This window comes from Lissotriton vulgaris, chromosome 2_1 (assembly GCF_964263255.1).
Source record: "Lissotriton vulgaris chromosome 2_1, aLisVul1.2, whole genome shotgun sequence".
NCBI lineage: Eukaryota > Metazoa > Chordata > Amphibia > Caudata > Salamandridae > Lissotriton > Lissotriton vulgaris.
This window is the reverse complement of record NC_141687.1, coordinates 1,000,757,635-1,000,781,524: the sequence shown is the minus strand read 5'-3', so window position 1 is coordinate 1,000,781,524 and position 23,890 is coordinate 1,000,757,635. Positions and strand designations below refer to the sequence as shown.

The following is a 23,890-nucleotide window of genomic DNA, read 5'->3' as shown; positions in this document are numbered from 1 at the left end:
ACATCGATCTTCCACAATACTGTGGATGGTGTTACGAAAATTCCCAAATTACCATGACTGCAGATGAGACTCTTGGGATCAAAGTTAAGTACAGTAGCTGAATCAAAGCTAGTCTCGTGATAGTGGGGAGCAGGAGTGGATGGCATGCACACTATCATGCCTATGGCAGCTGGGCAGTGAAAAAGGTGTGCACATCCTTATACTTGGGACTGCAAGGCCAGTTTGCTGCTCAGTCCTGTGCCTATGACAATCAAAAACCAAGGAGTAGCTTTTACCCACTAATGCACATCCATGCCACTAATCCTTGGGAGTGAAGAAATCTGTTTATGAGTGATTGAGCCACAGAAGTTGTTAGTGCAGTACTCAACATGGTGTGGGGGAAGGGCAGGAAAAGGTGCGCATGGGAAGGAAGAGGGGGCGGTCGAACGGTAAACTTGTAATATGCGCCTGGATTCTACTGCAGAATGTTTCTGCTCTTCACTTACTATGGTACGAAGATTTCCAGATCAACAACAAGATTCAGAGACCACTCATGCCGTACGAATACATTGTGCCATAACTACTTGTTTTTATGAGTTGTAATGTGGGATAATGCTGAGATGGTACCTGCCTCTGCCCGCCCCCCTTCATATCAAGCACATTCTCATTCACCACATTCCCATATGGGGATATCGCCATATCTTTTTCCATGACACTTGAATGCTGGTGTGCCTCCCCCTCTGCTTGTATGTCATGATGTGCATGATACATTTTCTCAAAGTCAATGCTCAATAATCCTCTGATTTTCGAAAAGCACATATGATAGACTGTGACCCATTCAGACTCCCTCATTTGTCAGTACAGGCAACAGGAAACGGCGCATCATTTGATAGCATCATGGCTGCCTCCAAGCTTGCCCTGTGTAAATCAGGATCTGCAAACTGAGGTAGTAGGGCGGTTTAGTAAGTGGGAATAAGCACTACTCAGGATATCAAGGTCAACAATGAGCTTGTTTTTTGTCAAAATTCTTTTTATTTGTCAGCATCATGAGAAGATGAGCCAGCAAGCATACAGGAGAGTGTGCAGGACCCTGGGCCCAGGCATTTGGCTATTTATAGTCCAGGTTCACGTGTCATAAGGTCTTTTACAACCCCCCTGTAGCCAAAGAAGATGTCTGATTTTAAACATTCAACTTTAAGGGTAACCCCTTAAACAGCGAAAGAAAAAATAAACTAAGGGCCCGATGTAGGTAATCCCAGATTACCGAGTCTTAAATACCGAATCATACCGATTCGGTATTTAAGAACAGGAAAATGGGATGTAGGTATTTTTACCGAAAAAATTACCGAATCGGTAACTTTCGGTAATTACCGAATCGGTAAATACCGATTTGGTAATTGCCATTCATTCCTATGGGCCTGGAGGCCCATAGGAATGAATGCCAATTACCGAAACAGTATTTACCGATTCGGTAAAAGGGGGAAACATTGAAGGGTGGCAGGGTGTCACTTTGACACCCTGTTGCACCCCTCAATTGTGTATGGGTGCACATGTTGCATACATACATGCCCTAAGGGCATGTATGTCTGCAAAATGGCACTGTTGGAAAAGCAAAAAAAATAGCTTTTTCCAAGGTTTTCATTATTTACCACCAACTTTTAGTTGGTGGTAAATAATGAATTCTAAAAGGGGGAAATCACTCATTTGAGTGCTCCCTACATAGCAAAATCGGCAATTTACCGATTCGGTATTTTAAGGAATCAGTAATTTACCGATTCCTTACAATACCGATTCGGTAAATTACCGAATCAGTAAAATGCCCACCCACATCTCATTTTCCAAATACCGGCCGAAATTACCGAATTTCGGCTGTTACCGACCTGTATTTGCCTACCTACATCTGGCCCTAAATCTCTTGTGTGTGGTAATGTGGCCCAATGCTTAAGTTGGAGAGAGAGATAATGCCTGCTGTGTGCCACCTGGAATTCCCTTTTGCAGCTCTCGAATGTCAACATATCAAAGTTGTGGAAAAAGTCAGAAAGTTTTAAGCAAGCTCCCTCCCTCCAACAGTCAAAGGGCCTTTCGCGCAGTGCTGGCGGGAATGCAGGGTTGAAGTCAATTGGAGCGTATGGGGAGGGGGAAGATGTACCACCCTCCCCCTCGTGACCTGGTCCCACAACATGAGTGTGGTATGCAGGGGCGTGCTTAGGTATGCATTTGTCAGCCTGTCTGCCTACGGCTTCCACAGGACGTCCCATATAATTTGCCCCGCGATTACCCTGTCCATGTGGGGCCAGTGCTTATAGGACTCTCAAAAGGTTAATTCCATCACCACCCGTAGTTGTGGAGCCTGGAAATATAACTGAAAATCTGGCGGTGCCATCCCCCTTCTTTCTTTAGGCGTTGCAGAACATGAAAAGGGAGGCGCGCCCTTCCCCCCTGCCAAACGAATCTAGTGACGAGCGAGCGCAGGCATGGTAGAAGACCCTGGTCAGGTCGAGGGAAGAGCCTGAAATAAATAAAGGAGCTTTGGCAAGACTGTCATTTTAACTGCATTGATCCTCCCAAGCCAGGAGATATAGAGAGGTTTCCATCTCTTAAAATCCTGTTGAAGTTGTGTCTCCAGAGGGGGGTAATTAGCCTTGTATAGTTCTTTGAGTTTAGGGGTAAGATGTAGACCCAGATATAAACTGGAGTGTTTAGCCCTTTGAAAGGTCATTTCACCCTGCAATCTTGTTGTCTCTGCATCGGAGAGTATGAGGTTTAGTATGGAGGATTTGGAGAAATTAACTTTAAAACCAACTACTAGTTCAAAGTTCCTCAATTCCTCCTGCACTGCCTGGAGGGAGGAGGCCGGATCCGTGAGAGTGAGCAAGATGTCGTCCGCAAAAAGGGACACTTTATGTTCTGTGCCTCCAAAACGTATACCTTGGATCTCCTCATTGGCTCAGAATTTCACAGGCAAGGGTTCAATACTGAGGGCAAATAAAAGGGGGAGAGCAGGCAGCCCCTAAGAGTGAAGGGGAGCGACGAGAAACCATTGACCAACACTTGGGATTGGGGAAAATGATGGTTGGCCCAGACCATGTTAAGGAACCCATCACCAAAGCTGTATTTCCGCATTGTGAGGAAAAGAAACGACCAATCCACCCTGTCAAAGGACTTCTCGGCATCGAGGTCCACTAAGATTGCAGGGAGTCTGAATTTAGACACTTTCTCATTAAGGTGTATAGTGTCGTGGATGTTATCATGCGCCTGCCTGATTGATCAGGGTGGATCAGTGTAGGTATCAAATCCTCAAGTCTAGCGGCTAGGATCAAGGAGTAAAGCTTCGCATCCAGGTTAAGGAGGGCTATGGGCCTGTAAGAAGCGCGCAACTGGGGATTTTTTGGGGGTTTTGGAATGGCAGATATTACTGCCTCGGCCATGGAATCTGGGACCTTAGCGTCCATTGCTATGGCATTGAAGAGCTTGGTGAGGTGTGGGGTTAGCTCTGATGCAAAGTATTTATAAAATTGTGCCGTAAGGCCATCAGGCCCCGGCGCCTTATGCAATTTAAGTTTAGCAATGGCATGACCTACCTCCTCCACTGTAATGGGAGCATCCAGAGGCTCTGCGAGTGCAGCAGAGATGTGGGGAAGATCCACAGAATCTAGGTAGTGCTGTTGTTGGGGTGTATCAGGGGGAACACCGCAATCGAGGTCCCCATAAAATTTGCCAAAGATGTTTGCTTTAATGTCATCCGCGTGAGTGAGATGACCGCCGCATCTAAGATCCCACCAATATATTCTCGCTACCTCTTCACCCTCAGCTGTCACGCTAAGTGGGGCCCCACTTTGTCCCCCTGAGTGTATGATGTCTGTCGCAATTTCAGCATTGTGTATTCGGCTCTGTTATTGTAGATTGCGCGCAGTTTACTCCTTAACGCAGTAAACTGTCGCTGTAGCACTCGAGTGGGAGTTTCCTTATGTGCTTTATCTACAATCTCGAGTTCCTCTTCGAGTGATAAGCATTCCTTTGCTCTTTGCTTATTCAGGACTGCATTAAGTTGGATGCATTTACCCCTCAGTACCACCTTGAAGGCGTCCCAGTTGTTCTGTGGAGTAGTTGCCTGGGGAGTGTTGAGAGTAAAGTATTCGGTGATAGAGGTCCTCAGTTCATTGCTTAGGGTCTTATCTCAGGTGTTTGACACCGGAAAGTACCACTTAGAAGTGCCCAACTTATTCCCCCCGCCATGCTAGGCTGATGGATATGAGACTATGGTCTGATACTAATATTGGCAAGATCTGGGTTGCCTGCAGGGGGCCCATGAGTGCCTGACTAATGAAAATGTTGTCAATCCTGGAGTAGGAGCGATGGACAGGGGGCAAATATGTGTAATCTTTGGAGGTAGGGTGCAGTGACCGCAAAGCATCGGAGAGTCCCAGGGTGTGCATTTTCTGTTTAATCCCTTTGGGAAAGTAATTGAGGGAAGCCCTGTGGGAGTGGGAGCTATCTAGAGACTTGAGCCGTGTCAAGTTGAAGACTCTCATGAGGATCACTGGGCCCTCAGCGAAGCCTCCAATTAAATCTAGTGTGCTGGAAAGGAACGCCATCTGTCCGCATTGGGTGCGTAAAAATAAATAAATGTGCAAAGAGTACCCTGCAGTCTCCACTTCACCATTATGACTCTCCCTTCCCGGTCGGTCTTTACCTGCTTGGGCTGGAATTTGGATGTGGACCAAAAGAGCAAAGCCACTCCTTTGTGTGTGGTGCTTGCCAACGATTTATACATTAAGGGGTATGATTTTTAGCGTAGCCGCCAACTTTTTAAGGTTGATCTCTTGTAGGCCACCACCTCAAACTTGACGATCATTGAGGAATTTACAGACTTTTTGGCGCTTTTGGGGTGAGTTCAGGCCCTTAACGTTCCAGGTTGCTATAGAAACCATGGGACCGATTGTGCAAGCCTCCCTGATCAATGATACCCCAACCTGAGCCATTCCCGGCAATTTGCATCTATCCCCCCTGTAACCCTGTACCACAAAGGAGAGCCTCACCACAAGGTGCCTGCTTTTAAAAACACTGTAGGCTAAAGAAGCCCCGTCACCACCACAAGGAACCCTCCCCCCCGGAAAACAAACCGCCAACATCCCCTAGAAAGCTATCAGCTGGGTACTTCCCAAAGAAGAATAAGGAAATTCTGGGCAATATGGACAAGGCCCACACCCCAGTTGCCATATGAAAAGGACACAAAAGGCATGCAAGAAAGGAGAAGGCCAGTAACGTCTGAAACCAACGGGTGTTAGTCCCCAGGAGTCAGATGTGGAGCCATTATCAACCGCTGCTTTGGGCCCCAGCAGTTAGTGGAACACCAGTGAGGCCCTGTGAAAGGGGTCATGAGATCCTTAGGGACTGCGTTCAACACCTTCCGGAAAGTGTTCAAATCAGGCAGGGGTGTGCTTGTTTTTTGTGATTGTTTGCCAGGACCTGGTCTCTCTTCGGGGCCGTCATGTATCATTTGAGAGACCCATAGCGGGTTCTGCCTCTGGTGCTGGTAGGCCCAAAATATGCAGACCTTCATTCAGATCTGTAACATGGTGGGATTTATTCTTGTAGTCGAAGGCGAGACCAAAGGGAAATGTCCAGCAGTAACGAAGATTGTCCTCTTGGAGTTTGGTGGTGATAGGCCAGAACGACTGACTCTGTGCCAGAGTGGAAGGTGCCAAGTCCTGGAAGAGCGTGCACTTGTATCCTTGAAAGGAGATCTCCTCCTTCTTCCTTGCAGCTTTTAGGATAGCTTCTTTAACTTTAAATGAGTGCATCTTTAGTAGAACATCCTGAGTCCGTCTCCGCTCCCCACTTTGCGATGTCCCCACTCGATGGACCCAGTCTATCTTGAGTTTCACCTGACGACACGCCAGAAGCTCAGAGAAAAGACCCTCCACATACACCTCCAAGTCTGGCCCCTCAGCGCACTTGTCCAGGTCCTAAATATGTATGTTCTCTCTCCGGGATCTGTTCCCCAAATCCTCTGCCTTCAGGAAGGCCTGTTGCAGTTGAAGCTGGAGACTCTGGTGTGTGTCGTGGAGTTTCGTGAGGCGAGCATCAAGGTCCTGCGTCTGGTCTTCCACCTCCAACACCCTAGTGCAGACTGCATCTACATCTTGCTAGAGTGTTGCCATCTTTTCTGTGAGATCTGCCTTGAGCTGATCCATCTGCACACAGAGGCCATGCTTAATTTCCTTGCATAGTTCAGCTTTAAAGTCCCAAAGAGAGGCTACCAAGTCTTCTCTGGTGAGGGTCATAGTCGTCGCTGGGTCACTCTCAGCGGGGGAAGCGCTTTTATCCTGGAGTGCGAAATAACAAGAGACTTTATTTGCAGTCTTCTTTGGTGGCATAAGGGCAGAGCACAGTATTCAGATCAGCCGTGAGATGCCACCTTCTGTGATGTCGCCTCGGAATTGGTGCTGGCTGAGTGCCTAGTAAAGATGTGGGGGAGGAGAACTGCCAAGGATCAGATCTTGGGGGCCATCTTAAAGTCACGCAGTGCTAGGAGAGGAGCAGCTGCAGCTAAGCGGAAGCCGTGAAGATTCCTTGCTCACCTCCTTCTCCCCCGCTGCCAGCAAAGCAGAGCCAGGGCCGGTCCCGGGAGCTGTCTAATGTGCGGGCGCCATTTTAAGGTCAGGCAAAGCTACTCCATACAGGCCTCTCCGAAGACACTGCTTGCTCTAATTTAAACTAATAATACAGACTAACTCGACCACATCGCTTGTAGTCTGCATACTCTTCTCGGTCGTCCCTCCACAAGTCGTATTCCTCAGCCAACTCTGGGAGACTCAGACATCTTGTGGCACTGCCCAGCCGCCAACGTGCATGGCATTGCTCCCAACAAAGCAGAGTAGCAGACCGCCGAGGTCAGCAAAACACATTGGAGCTCCCCAGTGGTGTCGCTGATGGAGGGGAAACACACCGCAGGTAGGCTTGTGTACTTGCAACGCCAGGGGACAGCGGGCATTCAAGTGTTGAAAGGCGCTCCGCCTTGCGCCGGCCTCCTCGCCATTTTGGGGCCGAGCTTGGCCCACCAATCTGCCTTTTTCCTTGTGCTCACTTGGACCAGGGAGCCAATTTCCAAGTCCAGATCCTTGCTCCTGATTATTACGGGCCGGTAACGGACAAGCCCATGCAAAGTTTAGCACTCTGTGGGCGCTGAGATCATTCGTGGCAACCTAGAGGGCCCGGTGCGGAAACGGATCACAGCCATTCAGCCATCTTGCTTGATCACGCCCCAAATGAGCTTGTTTTTAATAGCATTTTAGTTATTCATTTTTATTTTGAGATTTTATATAGTAATGCTCTAACTAGTCACCATGTTGTATCAATTACCAATCTTGAAAAAGTGGGACGGTAAATAGAAAATTGGAACTGGAGTATTGGAGAGTGTAGAATATCGTGTACAGCTAAAAAAAACAGAGGGAGGTAGAAGGGAGTCCGATAGGGCGAGGAGTGATAAAAGTGAGTGAGGAAATATAGTATATTGCCATGTTAACACTGACGTTTTACACACCAGTGATCAGTAGCTATTGATCAATATTTATTAATTGAGCAATGGTGGGTGAGGGTCATTTTACAGAAGAGGAAAATGTAGGGGGAACCCAGAAGTAATCAGTAAAGATAGAGTTGTAAGGTAGTGAGTGAAAAGGATAGCAATAAGGGGTAAAAGCAGAGGTGGTGGAGAGGCTTGGGATAAATAATACAACAAACTTCCCCTGTTTCTAAATGCTTTTGTGTAAATGAAGCATGGAAAGACCAAGAGGCAACCCCTTATTCACAGGAAAATCAGTATTGCAGGCGATATAAGTAAAACAATAGTTCCTTCAGATTTATTCATATGTGGATTTCGGAATGAAATCGAGTGATTAAATGGACCACACAATATTCTTATTATTTTAAGAATATCAAATAAAACGACCACAGTCAACATATGTAGGTGAACATGCAATTAATAGAGTAAAGATAATTGTGTAATAACCACAGAACTATTTACAAGTGGGGGTTTACAAGTGATAAAACATGTGTATATGAATTGTGAGCTGTGATAGAAAAAGAATACAAGTCAAATCAAATGTTCAAAATATATGTATGAATGTTTTGGCTGTATAAGAGGAGTGTATAAAAGATAAATTATTAGTAATCTTAATTATTCACTGAAAAGTGCAAAGTAAACACAATTCAAAATATGGGTTGATATTTTGACCACTAAAAAAATTACTTTGACGGGGTCTGCTTGAGGACAAAGTTATGGTTGATAGAGAACACATGAACTGGGAAAAGGTAAATAGGTGGCAAATTCATTTTTTATACTTGGTACCATAGTGGAAGCAAGAGGATATCCTTTGCTATGCGAGAACAATCAGGTGGCTATCATGACTAAAAACAGAATGTGTTTGTCTTTTGGACCTTTTGAAAAACCCCATTATTTTATTATCAAGGTTGAATTGCATACATTTGTTTGCAAGGTTGAAGTTATGGTATTTCTTCACCAATAATGAACACACTTGTATATTAGATGTCTGTCAGGACTCCTGGAGTTCATGCTCTCTGATGATCATGTCCACTGTTGCAGGGAAGCAGTCATATTTCTTAGGCTCCACAATACAAAATTGCTGTGGGCAGAGCTTGGAGACTGTGGCAGATGGTAAAGTGGCGGCTGGGGAGGTGACGGTGAGTGGAGTCAAAGGGTAACACGGATCAACACTTCGGGGGAAAGCTGAAAAGAGCCGAAAATTCAGGAAGAGTCAGAACATTATGAAAGAGCCAGAATATTCTGGAAGGAGCCAGAAGGTTCCAGACACTTCCAGACCATTATGAAATGGGAAGGCAGAAGCACTAGTCACAGCACTAGATTTTGATGGGTTGTCTACTCAGGTCGCATAGTTTGCAACATTTGTGTTCCTTCACCTTTTTTGGTTTACTGCCCTACGGTTCCCTTGAGTGGTTAGGACAGCTCAGCTTAACCCTTTCCTCCACAGATACTGAGCTTTGCTTGCTACTATTCCAAAAATCCTGCACCAACTTCTAACAGTTCAAGTCAGCCTTGCCTCTCCACTATTGGAGACCGACCTTCGAATTTGGTTCCAGACTGGGTCCTGGTCAACCAGCAGCTAGTAACGGCCTCTGTGATTCCATCCCTTAGTAAGCCATTCTACCGTCACTAACGAGACATTGTATCCTGTTGTACACCAGTAAATTTATATCAATTGTACCTAGTTTTATAGGATTACAGGGGTTACCAGTCGGTCAATTGCATACCGACAGTCCTTGCTTCACGCCTTCCACCAGCCATCCTACTGAGAACACCGGTTCAAAACGCTTACGAAGTGTTCATTTCTCTCTCCCCTCTTGCACCTTTTACCCTTGTACAGTCACTTCTGATTTTTAAATTCATTACAGATCTTATTTGACTGAAATGGGATGGAGTGGGGTGAGCATCTCAATCCCTGGCCTGATTCCCAGCAAAATCATGATAATGCCACTGGATTGCGTCCTTTTGACTTCAGCCCCATTGCTCAAAACTTGCCCAGAGACATCCTGACCTTTGAAAGGGCAGTGCTCTAGCACATTGAAGCGCTCAGCCAGGAAAGGAAATGTATTAGTTATAATATTTCCAAGGCAGAGTGTGATTCATTAATCTCTGTGCAACAATCCAATATTGTAATTAAATTGATGGATAATTTGATGAGATTATTGTGCACAATATGGCATATATTTATGCTAAAATCCTTTGCCAGTAATCTGTGGTTAATCACTGTACTACATTGAAAGCCGATTCCACATCAGTAATTAGCATATTGATTAGAAATGTAATAGATGAGGCCTTGTCTTTGGGTTTCTTCAGTAAAAACGAGCATGGGCTCCAAAATAAAAACACCCAAGAATACCTACCTTTTACGTCTTACCTAACATTTGTAAACAACCACAGAACGCCCGCCTTGAAGGCCTATTATTTCTGTGTGCAGCTGCAGTTAAGACCACATATGTCAGTTCATTGATTCACGAGGTCAACCATTTGTATTTGACATTAAGGCATATGTGAGGGTCAGTGTGAGTCTGATTAGAATAACTGAATTCCAGTTTATTTGTTCCTCCCAAATCCTTTTAACACTTGGTATACAATCATTGTGTTCTAATATATCCCTTACGGGCACTTACAGTGCTAAAGAATCTTTAGAATAGATGCCCATGTCTTAACACCTAAATATTCAATTGTTTCTCTCACAGAGATAACAAAGAACTGTTTTAAATTTCGAAATTATTATTTTTTGTCACTGTAAGGGAATGGTCATGGGTCATGGATCCAGTGGGTGACTTTGAAAAACAAAACATCTATGGACATACCAATACATTTTCCTCAAGGGTTATTTTAAAAAGTTCAGAAATTATGTTTTTCTTAATTGGAGTGGTAATTCTGCTTAAATTCGTGATAACAAATCATACACTACACTATTCCATCTATCAACTGAATGCAACACATATCAGGATATACAAGCCATCCTCCTCATAGTCTTATGGACAATTTAGTTTTTGGTCATTTTTCCACCTGAGGCACAACTCTAAAATGAAGAAAGCTTTCTTTAAAGAATCCAACATAATGATTAACAAACTATTGGTACAAGGCTATCCTTTAAGACTATTTAAACATTCAATAAAGAGGTACTGTTATCTCATCACACCAAGGCCCAAAACCATGAATAATTGAAAATCACCATAAAGGCAACTCTGCTAGTTACAAAGGCAAAGCATTCATTAAGTGCAAGCACTGTCGTGCTTTGAATGTGTTGAGGAGCTCTAGAGCATGGGCAGCAGTGGCGGCTCCTCCGCTATGGTGGTGGAGCATCACCCCACGGCTTTTAAGCAGTGTCAAGTAGAAGCATAAAATGAGAATAACTTAAAGTTATTATAATTTTATGCTTTGTGTCCTGCTGCTTCATGGGCGCATGGGTGCGCAGGGCTGCTCTGCTCTCGGACGTAGGGGAGGAGTGGTTTGCCCACTCCTAAGTGCGCAATGACTATATGGTCGGCCCTCTAGGGCCACCCAAACCAGTCATGCACACTTTCCCAGTTCGCCATGCAGGCTGCATTACAACCTGCATGGAGTACATGCCCACCCCTCCAGCCCCTTGCTGAGTGGTGTGTCACGGCACTCAGACCAATCACAACGCTGCATTGCAGTGTTATGATTAGCCTTGGGGAGGTAGCCTGGCTGCCTGCTTCCTGGAGTTAGAGGCAGGAGAGCATGAGCAGAAACGCGGGACCCGGAAGCAAGGTATGTTTTTTTATCCCCCCACGTGCAACCCCATGCAAGACCTCCCCGCCATGCCCGCTGCCACTTTTGTGCAAAGTCCTCTGAACACCATAATTTTTACCAAACAAGTTATGAACCAAACAAATACAAGTAATATTTTAAATTGACAATTAATTTTCACCAGTTCACCTCAATCGATTGTTTAATATAGGTGGACAAACTATTAACTTTGACCAGTTCACGTCAATTATTTGTTTAAAATAGGTGGACAAACTATATTTTTAATTTAGCGTGCATATGTTCCTTTCAGTACTGTCATAATTTCCCTTGTCTGCTGCTCCTCCTTCAAACTGCTTCCCCTTGTGCTCTCCTGCCCCCGCTTAATTTCATACAATCACTCTCTGTTACTCCGTGGCACCCCCACACTTAGTCACTTTTATCCACTGTCTTTATGACCTCCCCCACCACTCCAACTGCCATCCTCAATGTGCGTTGCCAATGGCAGATGCTTTTTTGCTTTTTAAAGCACAACTTTCCCTCACTGTTCTATAAAGCAGTTATAAAGCGACATTCCTGAAATAAGCAATAGTTCTGTGATATGACAAGACCGCCCAGTCCTTTCAACAGGTGCTGGAAATTAATCCACCATACTAAATCTTTAGGAATATGATTAAAAAAAGGGGCTAACATTCCGTTGCCTTTAGAAATGTTTAATAAAGTAAATGGTAATCAGGTAACTCAGATAATGCAATTTTACATGGACCATCATGGGTCATGCCATTTTTCTTAATTTCAGTTCTTTTAATTTTGCCATTCAAGTAGATTCAAAATCATATTTTACTCCTGAGAGCGTACCTGGAATTGGCAGTATAGAGGCAGGAGAGCATGAGCAGAAATTAGCGCCATGAAACCGCTGGTGAAAGTGCGCTCTATAAATAATTTTAAAGTAAAGTATAAAAGAACCTCACACAATCCAGGCTCCCCCGGGTTGACACTATTCAGGTAGCTGACAGATTACATCAAAAGGCACAGTGGGCTTCAGACAGTAGTAATGCCTATCACTCAATTATCAACCACAATTACATTTTTGCAAATTTGAGCATATTGTTGCCAGATATAAGCTGTTCAGTTTCTTTTAAATACAAGCTGTATTATTAGCAGAAAATAAACTCACTTTCCTAAAAATGCACTACCTAAAATATCAGCTTTTCTATATTTTGCTTCAAACATTATTCTTTCATTTTAATTAATAACTTATATCCAATTCTGCCACACACAGATAGATTTTGTCCCCATGCCCTGGTGTGAATTTCATTCCTTTTATTGTATTCTTCTGTTTGAAATATTTTATTGACAATAACAGTTTAAGAAACAATCAACATACAAAAATAGTACCTAATAATATAACAAAATATGCATTTCAGTGAGAATAGAATAAATACCTTTATAAGGATAGAAGATAGTACATGCACTAAGTAAACAAAGAAGATCAAAGCTACTTAAAATAAATTCAAAAAGAGAAATTTGCATATAAATAATATTGAATATGATTAATATAAAAGAAAAGGAGAACAGAATAATATAACAAACTTTTTTAGGATACGTAAAAATCAAGAGGTTTCAAAAAGTATTTCATGTTTGTGAAAGGTTTGTGAAGGAAAACCGTAGACTATCTGTCACCCAGTCGCATCAATGTAATCCATGCCCACCTAGTGTGAATAGTTCATAATTTATCATTTTTCAAATTAGATGTTATGAATTAGATTGCTGATCAAATAAAAAAATCAAACAAATTCCAATGTGTAAGGGGGATGATGGAATTTAGACAATGGATTTACATATAAAATAGAATAAGAGATATTTTCAGTAAAAACTTATAATTTTACAAATTATATTCCAAACTTCAGACTATAATTTGAATATTATAGGGCAAACATATAACATATGTTTTAATGAACCAATATTGGCATGACAATGCCAGGACAAAGAACTAGGAATTATTTTGGCTTTAAAAGGTTTAAAAGGTGACCACAGAGCAATTTCGTAGGATAAAAGGATTACATCAATACAATGAGGCAGGTAACCACCCTGGAATATTAAAATATAGAATTTATTATCAATTTTTAGGAGAAAAGGTGACAGGTAATTCCACAATCCAGTAATGTTTCTTTACCAATCCAATTTAAGTGCCACCTGATAGTTTTAAAAATGATCAGATCGACTGAATATATGCAAACACAACTTTATTTCCGGAATCATAGCAACAAGTAAAGCATTAGGGAATGAGTTAAGTATAGCATTGCACAGAATATCATCCTTAATTTATTCACAGAATGGTAAGGTAAAGGTTTTTTGTAAGAGGATTAATGTTATATCAAAGATGGACTACAGCATGGTGAAGACACCTACTATATGCCAAGAATAACCACCCTTATGCCAGGGATAGCATTATTCAATATGTGGGTACCATCATACCATAGCTACCTACAATACATCAATAAATATGATGTATTGTAATATAAAAGCCCACAATATGCCAAGAGTAACCACTATTATGAAAGGACCAGTGTTTTACTACACTGAGAACCAATAATGAAACAAGAGCTACTACTATTATGCCAGGATCTGCATATTAGCTTGAAGTCACATCATGCAATAGATACCAAGAATAACAAACACAGTGCCTGGGCCAGCACTATACCAGTGGTGAGTACCAACGTCATGCATGCACATAATTTTCTTGAATTTGCTAAATATATGACAGTGCTAGCTAAATATTAGTGGTAGGCTAACATAATATTTGTGGTAGGCACCATCATGCCATTAATAATCACAATGCACCCACAATTGCCACCGTTATAGAAGGAATAGCCTTATATCATAGGTGGATGCCTTCATGCAAAGAATGCTTAAAGTATGGCAATTACATCCATTATAGTAGGACCAGCATAATGCCATGGGAGTAAAATCATTCACACAAAGGCAAGTAAGCAGTTGTGCATATACAGAAACACACACACGCACAGGTATTCAACATATTTTTAATACATGCACTGTCTGACATCACTCTTTCACTCTCAAGCGGCATTCCTCACCTCCCATTTCTGTTCCTACTGTATGTCGGACCTAACACTCTCATACACACTAACAGATTTATTGACATCACCAAGCAGCTTGTTGATTTATTTTTGTAACAGGGTAAACACACAAGTTGTATGTGTGATGAGCTGAGAAATGCCCTTCTGGCCAATCAAATATGAACATTTTTCTTTCATTGTCATTCCAGTAGTCTGTGTATGGAGTGACAGGGACATCTGAATATGAGATAAGCCCTGTTATAAAGGTAGACATAACAACACCCTCGTTAGAACTGATAAACCTTAGTCATAAAACAGTATCACCAAATCCTGTTGGATGGCTAATAGTTAAATACAAGCACCCTTTGCATGTTACTATCACACGTATCTAGCTTCAAACACCTCCCAGCCTGCTGCATAGTCACAATGTGTAACCACTTGTACACAGACAAACTCTTAGGTTCTCATTCAGATAAAAAATGCAGAAATCTGGATCTGCAGGTCTACTACTTTGTATGGGTGCAGAATCTCATGTTTACGAAATTTCCTAAAGTGTTCATGGATGTGCTGGTGACAGATTGTTAGCTTTTAGGAATAATGCAGCAACACTTGCTAGAATTTGTTTGCATTCATGAGAAAGACTTTCTGGTTTGACATATGTATGTAAGGTACAATTGATCATGCGAAAATAACTTTTTTTGCACAGCACATAAAATATGTTCACACTTGAAAAACATCCCATACACTGCCACAAGTTCGGGGAGAAAGAAAAGCCCATTACTAGTCTCGAAAGGGATTTAGTCCTGCCCCTGAAAAGAGTAGAATTTCAACTGGGTTTTCATGTTCTCAGAGTGGGATACATTAGAAACAAGTTTGTGAATATCGACAAAGTCCATGTGTTCCTAAACATTCTGAGCTGCCCCCACACAAAAAGGTGCTCTCCATGTTCCTGAAGTAGAAGTAACACATGTTTAATGTTACGCTATCAAGAAGTGAGATTTGACATGTGAGCAATCCTTTTTTGCACTAATAAAACAAATCATTTGCTCCTGTAAGTGGCACATACAGGCACACATGAAGATAAGAACTGGGTCTTCAGAGTGTACTTAATAATTAGCAAATAATCTTCTGAATTGTAACACTACATGCCCAGCAGTTGGCATCAACAATGATATCATGTGTAATACCACACAACTACAATGCAACACTTGCACCATAAGATAACATCTCACCACCCTTTACGCGGGTAGCTCATTAACCCTGTGAACCTGGGCTGTATAACAAAGAAGGAACAGTGGTTCCTTCTAGAAGTACCCTCAAACAATCATGTAACTAAATAATCATGGAACAAAATGAAATCATGTAATAATTTGATATTCAATCAAAATGTATAAATATGTTAAGAAGCATATACATTCAAAGAAACCAATACATGAAATTTATTGTCACAGAATCAATAGTAAATCAAATCTATTCTAAAAGAGACAACAATGATAACTCACCAAGATGCTATAGTGCAAAGTAAAGGTTAACAGAGCAGTGCTTAGCGCTTTCCTAATATGCTAATATATTGGTATCTCTCCTCATGACAAAAATAAATCAAGCCTTCTTACTGACTTTACAAACACCTTTCTCATTTGCCTAACCTTCATAAGATATGCTTTACAAACACCTTTCTCATTTGCCTAACCTTCATAAGATATACTTGGTTACCACTGTTGAACTATAGCTCATTTTTTTTCAGCCATATAACCAAATACAACCAGTATGATGGTCAACAACCATGCAGAAGGTATGGGAATACTGATACTCTTTTAGTGTCGGGGGGCGGGCATTTTTGCTGTGCACGCCCGTGTTGCAATATTGCTTCAGCTTGCAAATTTCAATGTCACTCTTAACTCTTATTCCTTTCCCAATTCAATCTATAGATTTCCTTTTTCAGGAAGAGCTTGACAATCCTCTGTCCTTACTACCGGGAGGAGCTGGCAAGAACATTGTTAATGGCATGCTTGGACCATTGCAAAACGATCTCCTTTGCACCGCCAAAGAAGCACAGAAATAAGTTATGAATATAACAAAACCAGGTATCCAGAATGTGGGCATTTAGAATATGATCACATAAATCTAGACCCTACATTATCTCATTAGTGCCCAGTAGACATGAGGATTAAGTGTAAATTCTAGGCAAATGGACAATATACCTGTATAAATGGAGCCACATGGCAGCTTTATTGCTGCCCACCTGATCAGCCAACAAAGCTTCACACAAATAGGGAAGGGGTACTACGGTGGAACACCCTGATCCCAAATACAAGGACTGAACTAAACAACATCCACTTCAGGAAACATCTGAAAACTGTTAAAAATCGCCTTCTACTGAACTATTCATGAAGTGGTGGTTGTGCCTGACAAACATCAGACCAGGTCCTACATGCACCCGATTGGACTCCCATCATCTCTCATTGAGTCAATTAAAATTCACAGTACTCAAAAGTGACCAACATGTGAAACACAGTCCTGTAATATGACTAACTAAATAAGCACAAATCAAGTGTAATAAATAATGCTTAGAACTTACCAGGTTTCCGACTGTTAGTACATTGTTGAAATGCTCAGTCATTGGATAATGTTCCATGGCCATGAACAATGTATTCAACACAATGCATATAGTAATTCCTAGATCCACAAATGGATCCATCACAATAATATTGACAATTTCTTTTATTCTCAGCCATGGTTCACAGCAGTCCCAAATGAGGTAACTATTGGCAAATTTAACCCAGCATGGAGGGCATTTTTCTCTGGATTCTTCAAGTTCTAAAAGAAAATGGCATCGAAATATGGTTACATTGTGATCCAACTACAAAAATATTTATTCAGTGTTTTTTAACTAAATCATGCAAAACATCCCAGCATTTCATCAATAACAGAAACACAGTTCTGAATAAACCCATCTTAAAACTTTATGATTAAAATACATTTTAAGTACTGCATGCTAACAGACATCACATTTTCTTGATCTATTCACATACTTATGAACATATTTGTTGATCTTTTCTTTTCTGGGTGTTTGATTGGGCAGAAGTCATGCTACACTACCCGAAGTAGATCTATTGCACATTGGTGATAGAATAATAACTCATGCGGACCCTGTGTCAAATAAAGTAGGAAAGGACTTTGCATGGCGTAAACCTTTGATAAATATTTTAGGAAGTGGATTCACATTGTGATCTCTCTGAAAAATGCAGTAAGAAGTAGTTTTACCTTGAGAGATCTATCTGACAAATAACAGATTAACAGGTTTTACAGAGGATTCTGTACAAATGCAATATGAAGATATGTTACATTGCTAACTTTCTTACAAACACCACAGAAAGAGTTTTTACATTTTATCAGTGACGGCAGTTCAGTATCTGAAGCGGTGAGGCAGTGGGTAAGGGTGATCGGTAGGGAGAAGGGGGTAGAGGGAGGAAAACAAAAATAAGCACAGACAATAAAAAATATATATATATAAAATGTATTTGCTGCTGCGGTCACCGCCTCGCTCTTCTCCCGATCCTCGACTCCAGGGCTGGTGCAAACTGTGCAGGCTCCCAGATCCCAATCCTGACACTGCTCTCATGCTGGGAATGCTATTCCCAGCATGAGAGAAGCACTGGGATTGGTCCTAGCAGCCTGGTTTGATGCTCAGAAAGGGCCTGGGAGCTTGTTGCTTTACTCCACTCGGCTGTACAATACATCAAGGTGGAAAAATGCTAAGTGCACAGGGTGGTTTGGCCGACCTAAGACACCCAGCCTAACCCTCAAGCACACTTAGCAGTTCCCATCACCCCTCATCACCACTGCTGTTGCACATAGAGTGCATGGCCCCACCCCGCCCTATGGCTGTTTAAGAAGAACAATAAAATTATGATAAATTGGTTTATTATTATTTTATTTTTCACTTTTAACTCTGCTGCCACCTCGTTGTTCAATGCTCCTCCGCCATAATGGAGGAGCCGCCTCTGCTTTCTATAACACTGAGGGACCTTCAAACAAACATCTTGAGTTCTAAAAAGGCTGGGGACATCTGGTTTTCATAGCGTCGATTTGTAATTTTATGATTAGCATGGTTGATATTTACTTCTGCATCAATTAAATCACTTTTTCTTTCTAAAAATTAAACCATTGGCTGGGCTTTGGACGGAGTAAAGTGCAAAAGGGTTTTATTTGGGGCTCAGTTTGGGTTCAATAGTAAGGTAGGTCCAGCACACCAAAGGTTAAAGAATCCAGTTATCACAAGTGGATGCCGCTAAAGACGGATTGCAATTGGACTCTCAAAATAGTTTCCCATATTTCCATGTGAAGTGCAACAGAGGTACATTTTGTTGGCCACTGCCCTAGAAGAATGAACCCTAATATTATCCTTTTGGATGCTTCTGTGGCACTGAAAGCACCAACAGCTGCAACCTTTTACACTCCAGAAGTAAGAACAATAGCGAGAAAGAGCAACAGAGCATATGCCATGTGTGTCAACAGCATCAGAACCAGTACACTGTGTCATGATGCACAAAGAATTTCCTAGTCTTTGGACGCCCAGTACAACCAAACATAATGATACAGTGACTTGTGATGTGGAGCCTAGGTAGAGTAGTAAATAAACAGTTGAGCCACTCTGGTGTGCTCAATGTCCCTCCTCTAGAGATGATTCCATTACATATTGCTTTGATCTCAGCAGTAAATTGAGTCTATGGTGGTTTTATAAAGTGGCCGAATATGGTTCTCTTTAGTGCATGTGCCACTGCGTACTCTTGAAGAAAACTTAGGAATGACTGCTGCCACTTTGTTTCAAGAGTATGAAATACCCGCTGTTATGAAAAAAAACGTGTTTCCAACTACAGCCTCAATGAAAACAGAAGGGTAACCGTTAAAGCTCTTATGGAGGAAAAGCAGAAATCTCTAAATAACAACAGTACTTTCCTACCACTCACAGACTAGCTGGCACTCACGATCAGAAGCACTCCCACATGCCCTATGGATTAATAGTGACAGTTTACTGACAGCTCTCTCACAGCTGTCACAGGCAACAATCACATACTATGGTAAATATTCTTACACCTCTCACAGACTACCTGTCACACACTACCGGAATGACTCTCATTTTTTTTTATTGATTTTCAGATTTCACAGTAAACAAGGCTATGACTATAAAATGCATGTAAACATTTTGCAAAGAAGAGCACTTTCCACACCATATGGTTAAAACAAGTTCTCAACCAGGAAACATGGGTATTTACCAACTTAGTATGAGCGTGTCATTCAGAACAAGCATGTGCGCTTTCCTCTCTCCAATGGCTGACAATACCCATCTTCCATCTAGAAATGACTACTAACAGGTGCTCGGGTTACCCAAAGTGGAGCTAACTAATGATCACATTTGCTTTAATTTATTTAGTAAATATTTTCATCCATATGCGTTCCCAATTGCCATAAATTAAGTGCACTACCATAATATATTTTTCCATGTTCGTAACCTTTGATAAAAACGTTGAGCAACTATTATCTGTTTCCTAGTACAACCTATGAATTCTGCCTGATGTATGATATAGTCTAAAAGTACCTGAGTACTGATGGCAACTGACTGACATTGGATCAATTTAGTTGCTTGCAGTGCTCCTTTCCAGCATTCATAAGTAATTTTTGCAAATGTCTTAAGATTTTATAATATCTACATGCTGTTCTGGTTGTATACTGTATAATAACTATATATTTTATAAACTTCCTTTTCTTTCTGACATCATTAAAATCTCCTTTTTTTAGGATATGTTGCACCCCATTAATTTGCAAATCATTACAGGATTTAATAATCCCAACATCACATGAGATATACTTTCCCATTTTATGTTGCCTGCACTTAAAAGGATCTGGTAAACTCATTGTATTTTAGGAACTACTCTTGATAAAATGTCCCATAAAAAGATAACAACCCTTAAAGAGGAATGTCTCTGTTGTATTTGGTATACATGCGTGCATATGTGTGTGCTATTCTTATTTGAGGTGTTAATCATGCATAAGTGACAGTGTCTTCATAAGATCTAAGCACCTTCTCTTAATTTCAGGAAGGTCAGTGTTTCAACAATTGTAAAATACCCCTCACACACTGAAACCTGATTCAGTGTCATGCTTCATCATTGGGGTCTTCCGGCCCCTCTACAGGACGGACGTGCTACGACCTAAGTAGACGCGGGAGCACTTTATTTAGGGACTGGTGAATATGTGTAGTGCGTGGGATCATGAAAAAATTGTGTGATGGATAAAAATTCTCTGGCTAGTGGAAAGAATATACTTTATTGCCTTCCCTAGCTGAGAATAGTAAAAATGGGGAGGTGTAAATGATGTACTATGATGAGTCACCTTCTACAAGGTCGACATGTTTCAGAAGCCATCCCCTTGGCTTTCTTCCTCAGGACCAAAACGATCCCTGTTGCACCTCACTGGGTGATATTATACATATGCCTGCCGGTCACAAGTACTGTCCTCTGTACCCTAATAGGGCAGTTAACAAAAATATACCAATAGTATGTCCTTCAAAACAACCTGAAATGAAACACTTTGTGGATAATCCCTAAGTTGAATAACAATATCAAGAGGAGGACGATTCTACCTTTTTCCTCTTCACTCCCCCCATTGATTTTTTGAGTATTTGGGATACCCATTAGCGAAGGAATTGAAAAAATCACCTCAGAAAATCTGGAGAAAGATTTAGTGAAAAAACAATCCTGCCTTTTATAAATGCATTTATCGCGGCCAGTTAAAGAAATATGATTACCTGATTAAATCAGCAAAACAAATACTACATTTTCAGGTAATAACAACAGCTATAAATGTCCCTAAAACATTGTCTGGAACAGGTGAAAAATGTATTTATCCTGCTGCTATGAATGTTGTCCCCACTTACAAACATTAGTGAACCAGCTCTGTGACATCTTCTTTGCAAATTTTAAGAAGGTCAGGGAAGAATTCCCTTAGGAGTCCATTTCCTATTCCCTGGAAGACTACAGTGATTAGCCCTTTCTTGAAAGGAAGATCTCTTGGTGTCAAAGACCTGTTACATTTTCACCCTGCCTCTCTATTCCCCTCCCTACCTATTCAAGATAGGGGGAACAGTTTTTAGCTACCAGTTCCCGATTTTCATAGAGTTGAATAATATTCTCCATGATTTACATAATGGAGAACCGACATTTAGATCTGTAATCATTATAAAGTCAGTTGTATTCTCAGTTGTGGATTATCTAGACTTGATTGAAGATAATGGGGAAGTTGATGCAGCTTTCCTTCTTGATCTACCAGCTACATTCAACATTGTTAACCTTAACATCCTTTGTAGACTTCTCAACTATGGTTTAAAAGGCTTGGATGAAGTCAATCCTTTAAGCTCAGTATTAAATTGTCCAACTGGGCATAACATGTTTTATGGGGTGAATAACAGGCCTCCGCTGACTCACCTTGCTGTTTAACCTTTCTGTTCCCTTGCCTTGGCCGTCTGCTATATGGGTAGAGTATAAATGTGTACTTGTCTGCCGATGAGACTCAGAAACTTCTCAATCTCCAGAATTCTGGTAACAAAGATCATAACATGCTACTGTGGATGCTGGAAGATATCTGATCATAGAAGGAAAACAGTGTTCTTAAATTGAACAACTCTGAGACCAAGATTTTGCTTATTCAGAAACAGCAACCCAATTGTGGTTATAGTTTTGGCCCACATCTATAAGCAACCCTTTGTCTCCTTCTGAGTCAATGAGCAATGTGGGGATTATACCTGTCCAAAAGCGAGGACCCTCGTAGAAACACTAGCAGGTATAAACTTAGACCTGAGAGTGCATTGCCTCACCCATATTGCAGGGCACACCCTAGACTTGATGTTCTCAAGCCTGCCAGCGCTCTCCACTTTGAACCCAAGTCCATTGGCCTGGTCTGACCACTCTCTCATCCCCTTCACCCTCTCTATCCCTACCCCCAGTAATCATGAATAACGTAAAACCTAATCTAGGCAGGAAATGGCACAAAGTCACCCTTGACGCCCAGCATTCTCCAACATGGAGTGGCTCTCAACTAAGACTATAGACGCAGATGTGGAAACATTTAACTCCACTCTGGTCACAGCGATTAATGTGATCGCCCCTCTTCTCCCCCTCGACTCGGCCAGATCGAAACCCTCCGCCCCTTGGTTTTCATTGGAACTCCGTGCGGAGAAAAGCAAATGTAAAAGACTCGAGCGACAATGGCGTCGCACATATGACCCTATAGAAAAAACATATATAGAGCGGCGCTGAAGAGATTTCATAAGCTAAAACAAGTTACAATGAAGGAATACTTTTCCAACAAGATCAACTCGGCTGACAACTCGGCCAAAACCCTCTTTCAAATCGTGAAAGACTTTACTAAGCCTTCAGCACTCACCCGTTCCTCCTCACCTAGCCAAGAACTCTGTGATGACCTATCTCACTTTTTTCATCACAAGATTGTGGATATTTTCACTTTGTTTACACCAGCTAAAGGGCTTGATGAGGCCTTGCCAGCTCCACCCCCTCCTCCGGCCTGCACCACTACATTTGATGCATTCGACCCTATCGTCAGAGACTCAGTCCAACACAGAATGCAAAAATGTAAATCTGGCTCCCCTCTCGACCCCGTCCCAGCTCTAATATTCACGCAGCTGGGTCCACTTATGACCACCCCCTTAGTCTCCATCTGGAATACTTCACTTTCCTCTGGCAAATTCCCATCGGAATGGAAACAGGCAATGCTTATCCCTATACTGAAGAAAGCGGATGCTGACCCGTCGGTACTCGGCAACTACCGACCCATCTCTCTCCTACCCAAGCCTGCTAAGATTTTGGAAAAAGTAGTACAGGAGCAATTGGCCGACTACCTGGAATCCAACGCCCTCTTGCATGACTCTCAATCTGGATTTAGATCCGGATATAGCACAGAGACGGCCCTTTTGGAAGTATCAGAGACCATAAGAGAGAGCGTGGACAGAGACGAGGTGGCCATGTTGGTGCTCCTCGATCTGTCCGCGGCTTTGGACACCGCGACCCACTCCATACTACTGAATAGGTTGTGTGACCTAGGAATACAGGGCACTCCACTGGCGTGGATAAAATCTTTCATATCAGGCAGAACGCAACAGGTCTGGTGCCGCCCCTACCTGTCAAAAAACAAGATGCCCCTGGACTGTGGAGTTCCACAGGGGTCGGCACTCAGCCCTCTTTTTTTTAATGTTTACATGTCACCATTGGCAAAAGGTGTTGAGGACTGCGGTGTCAGAGTGGTCTCTTACGCTGATGATACTCAGCTTATCTTTTCTTTTAGAGACCACTCTGACAAAGGACTCGACAATTTTAAATCCTGCCTCACTAAAATAGTTCATTGGATGACATTGAACACATTAAAACTGAATACAGATAAAACTGAGGTGCTATTTTCTAATCTAAAACCCCCCCTGCTGCCTTCCGTATGGTGGCCGACTGAGCTCAACCCACCCCCCATCCCTGCGTACTCCGCC

The 23,890-nt window shown here is 42.0% G+C and overlaps 1 protein-coding gene across 1 annotated transcript in view; it reads right to left on the bottom strand.

Moving 5' to 3' along the window:
* Positions 1–23,890, bottom strand: part of LOC147731529 (sodium channel protein type 2 subunit alpha-like) — an 860,436-nt gene that overhangs the window by 515,082 nt on the left and 321,464 nt on the right. Inside the window, exon 14 of the mRNA XM_086956593.1 lies at positions 16,919–17,157. Coding sequence (XP_086812719.1) covers positions 16,919–17,157 — 239 coding nt within the window. The remainder of the gene's footprint in view (positions 1–16,918; positions 17,158–23,890) is intronic.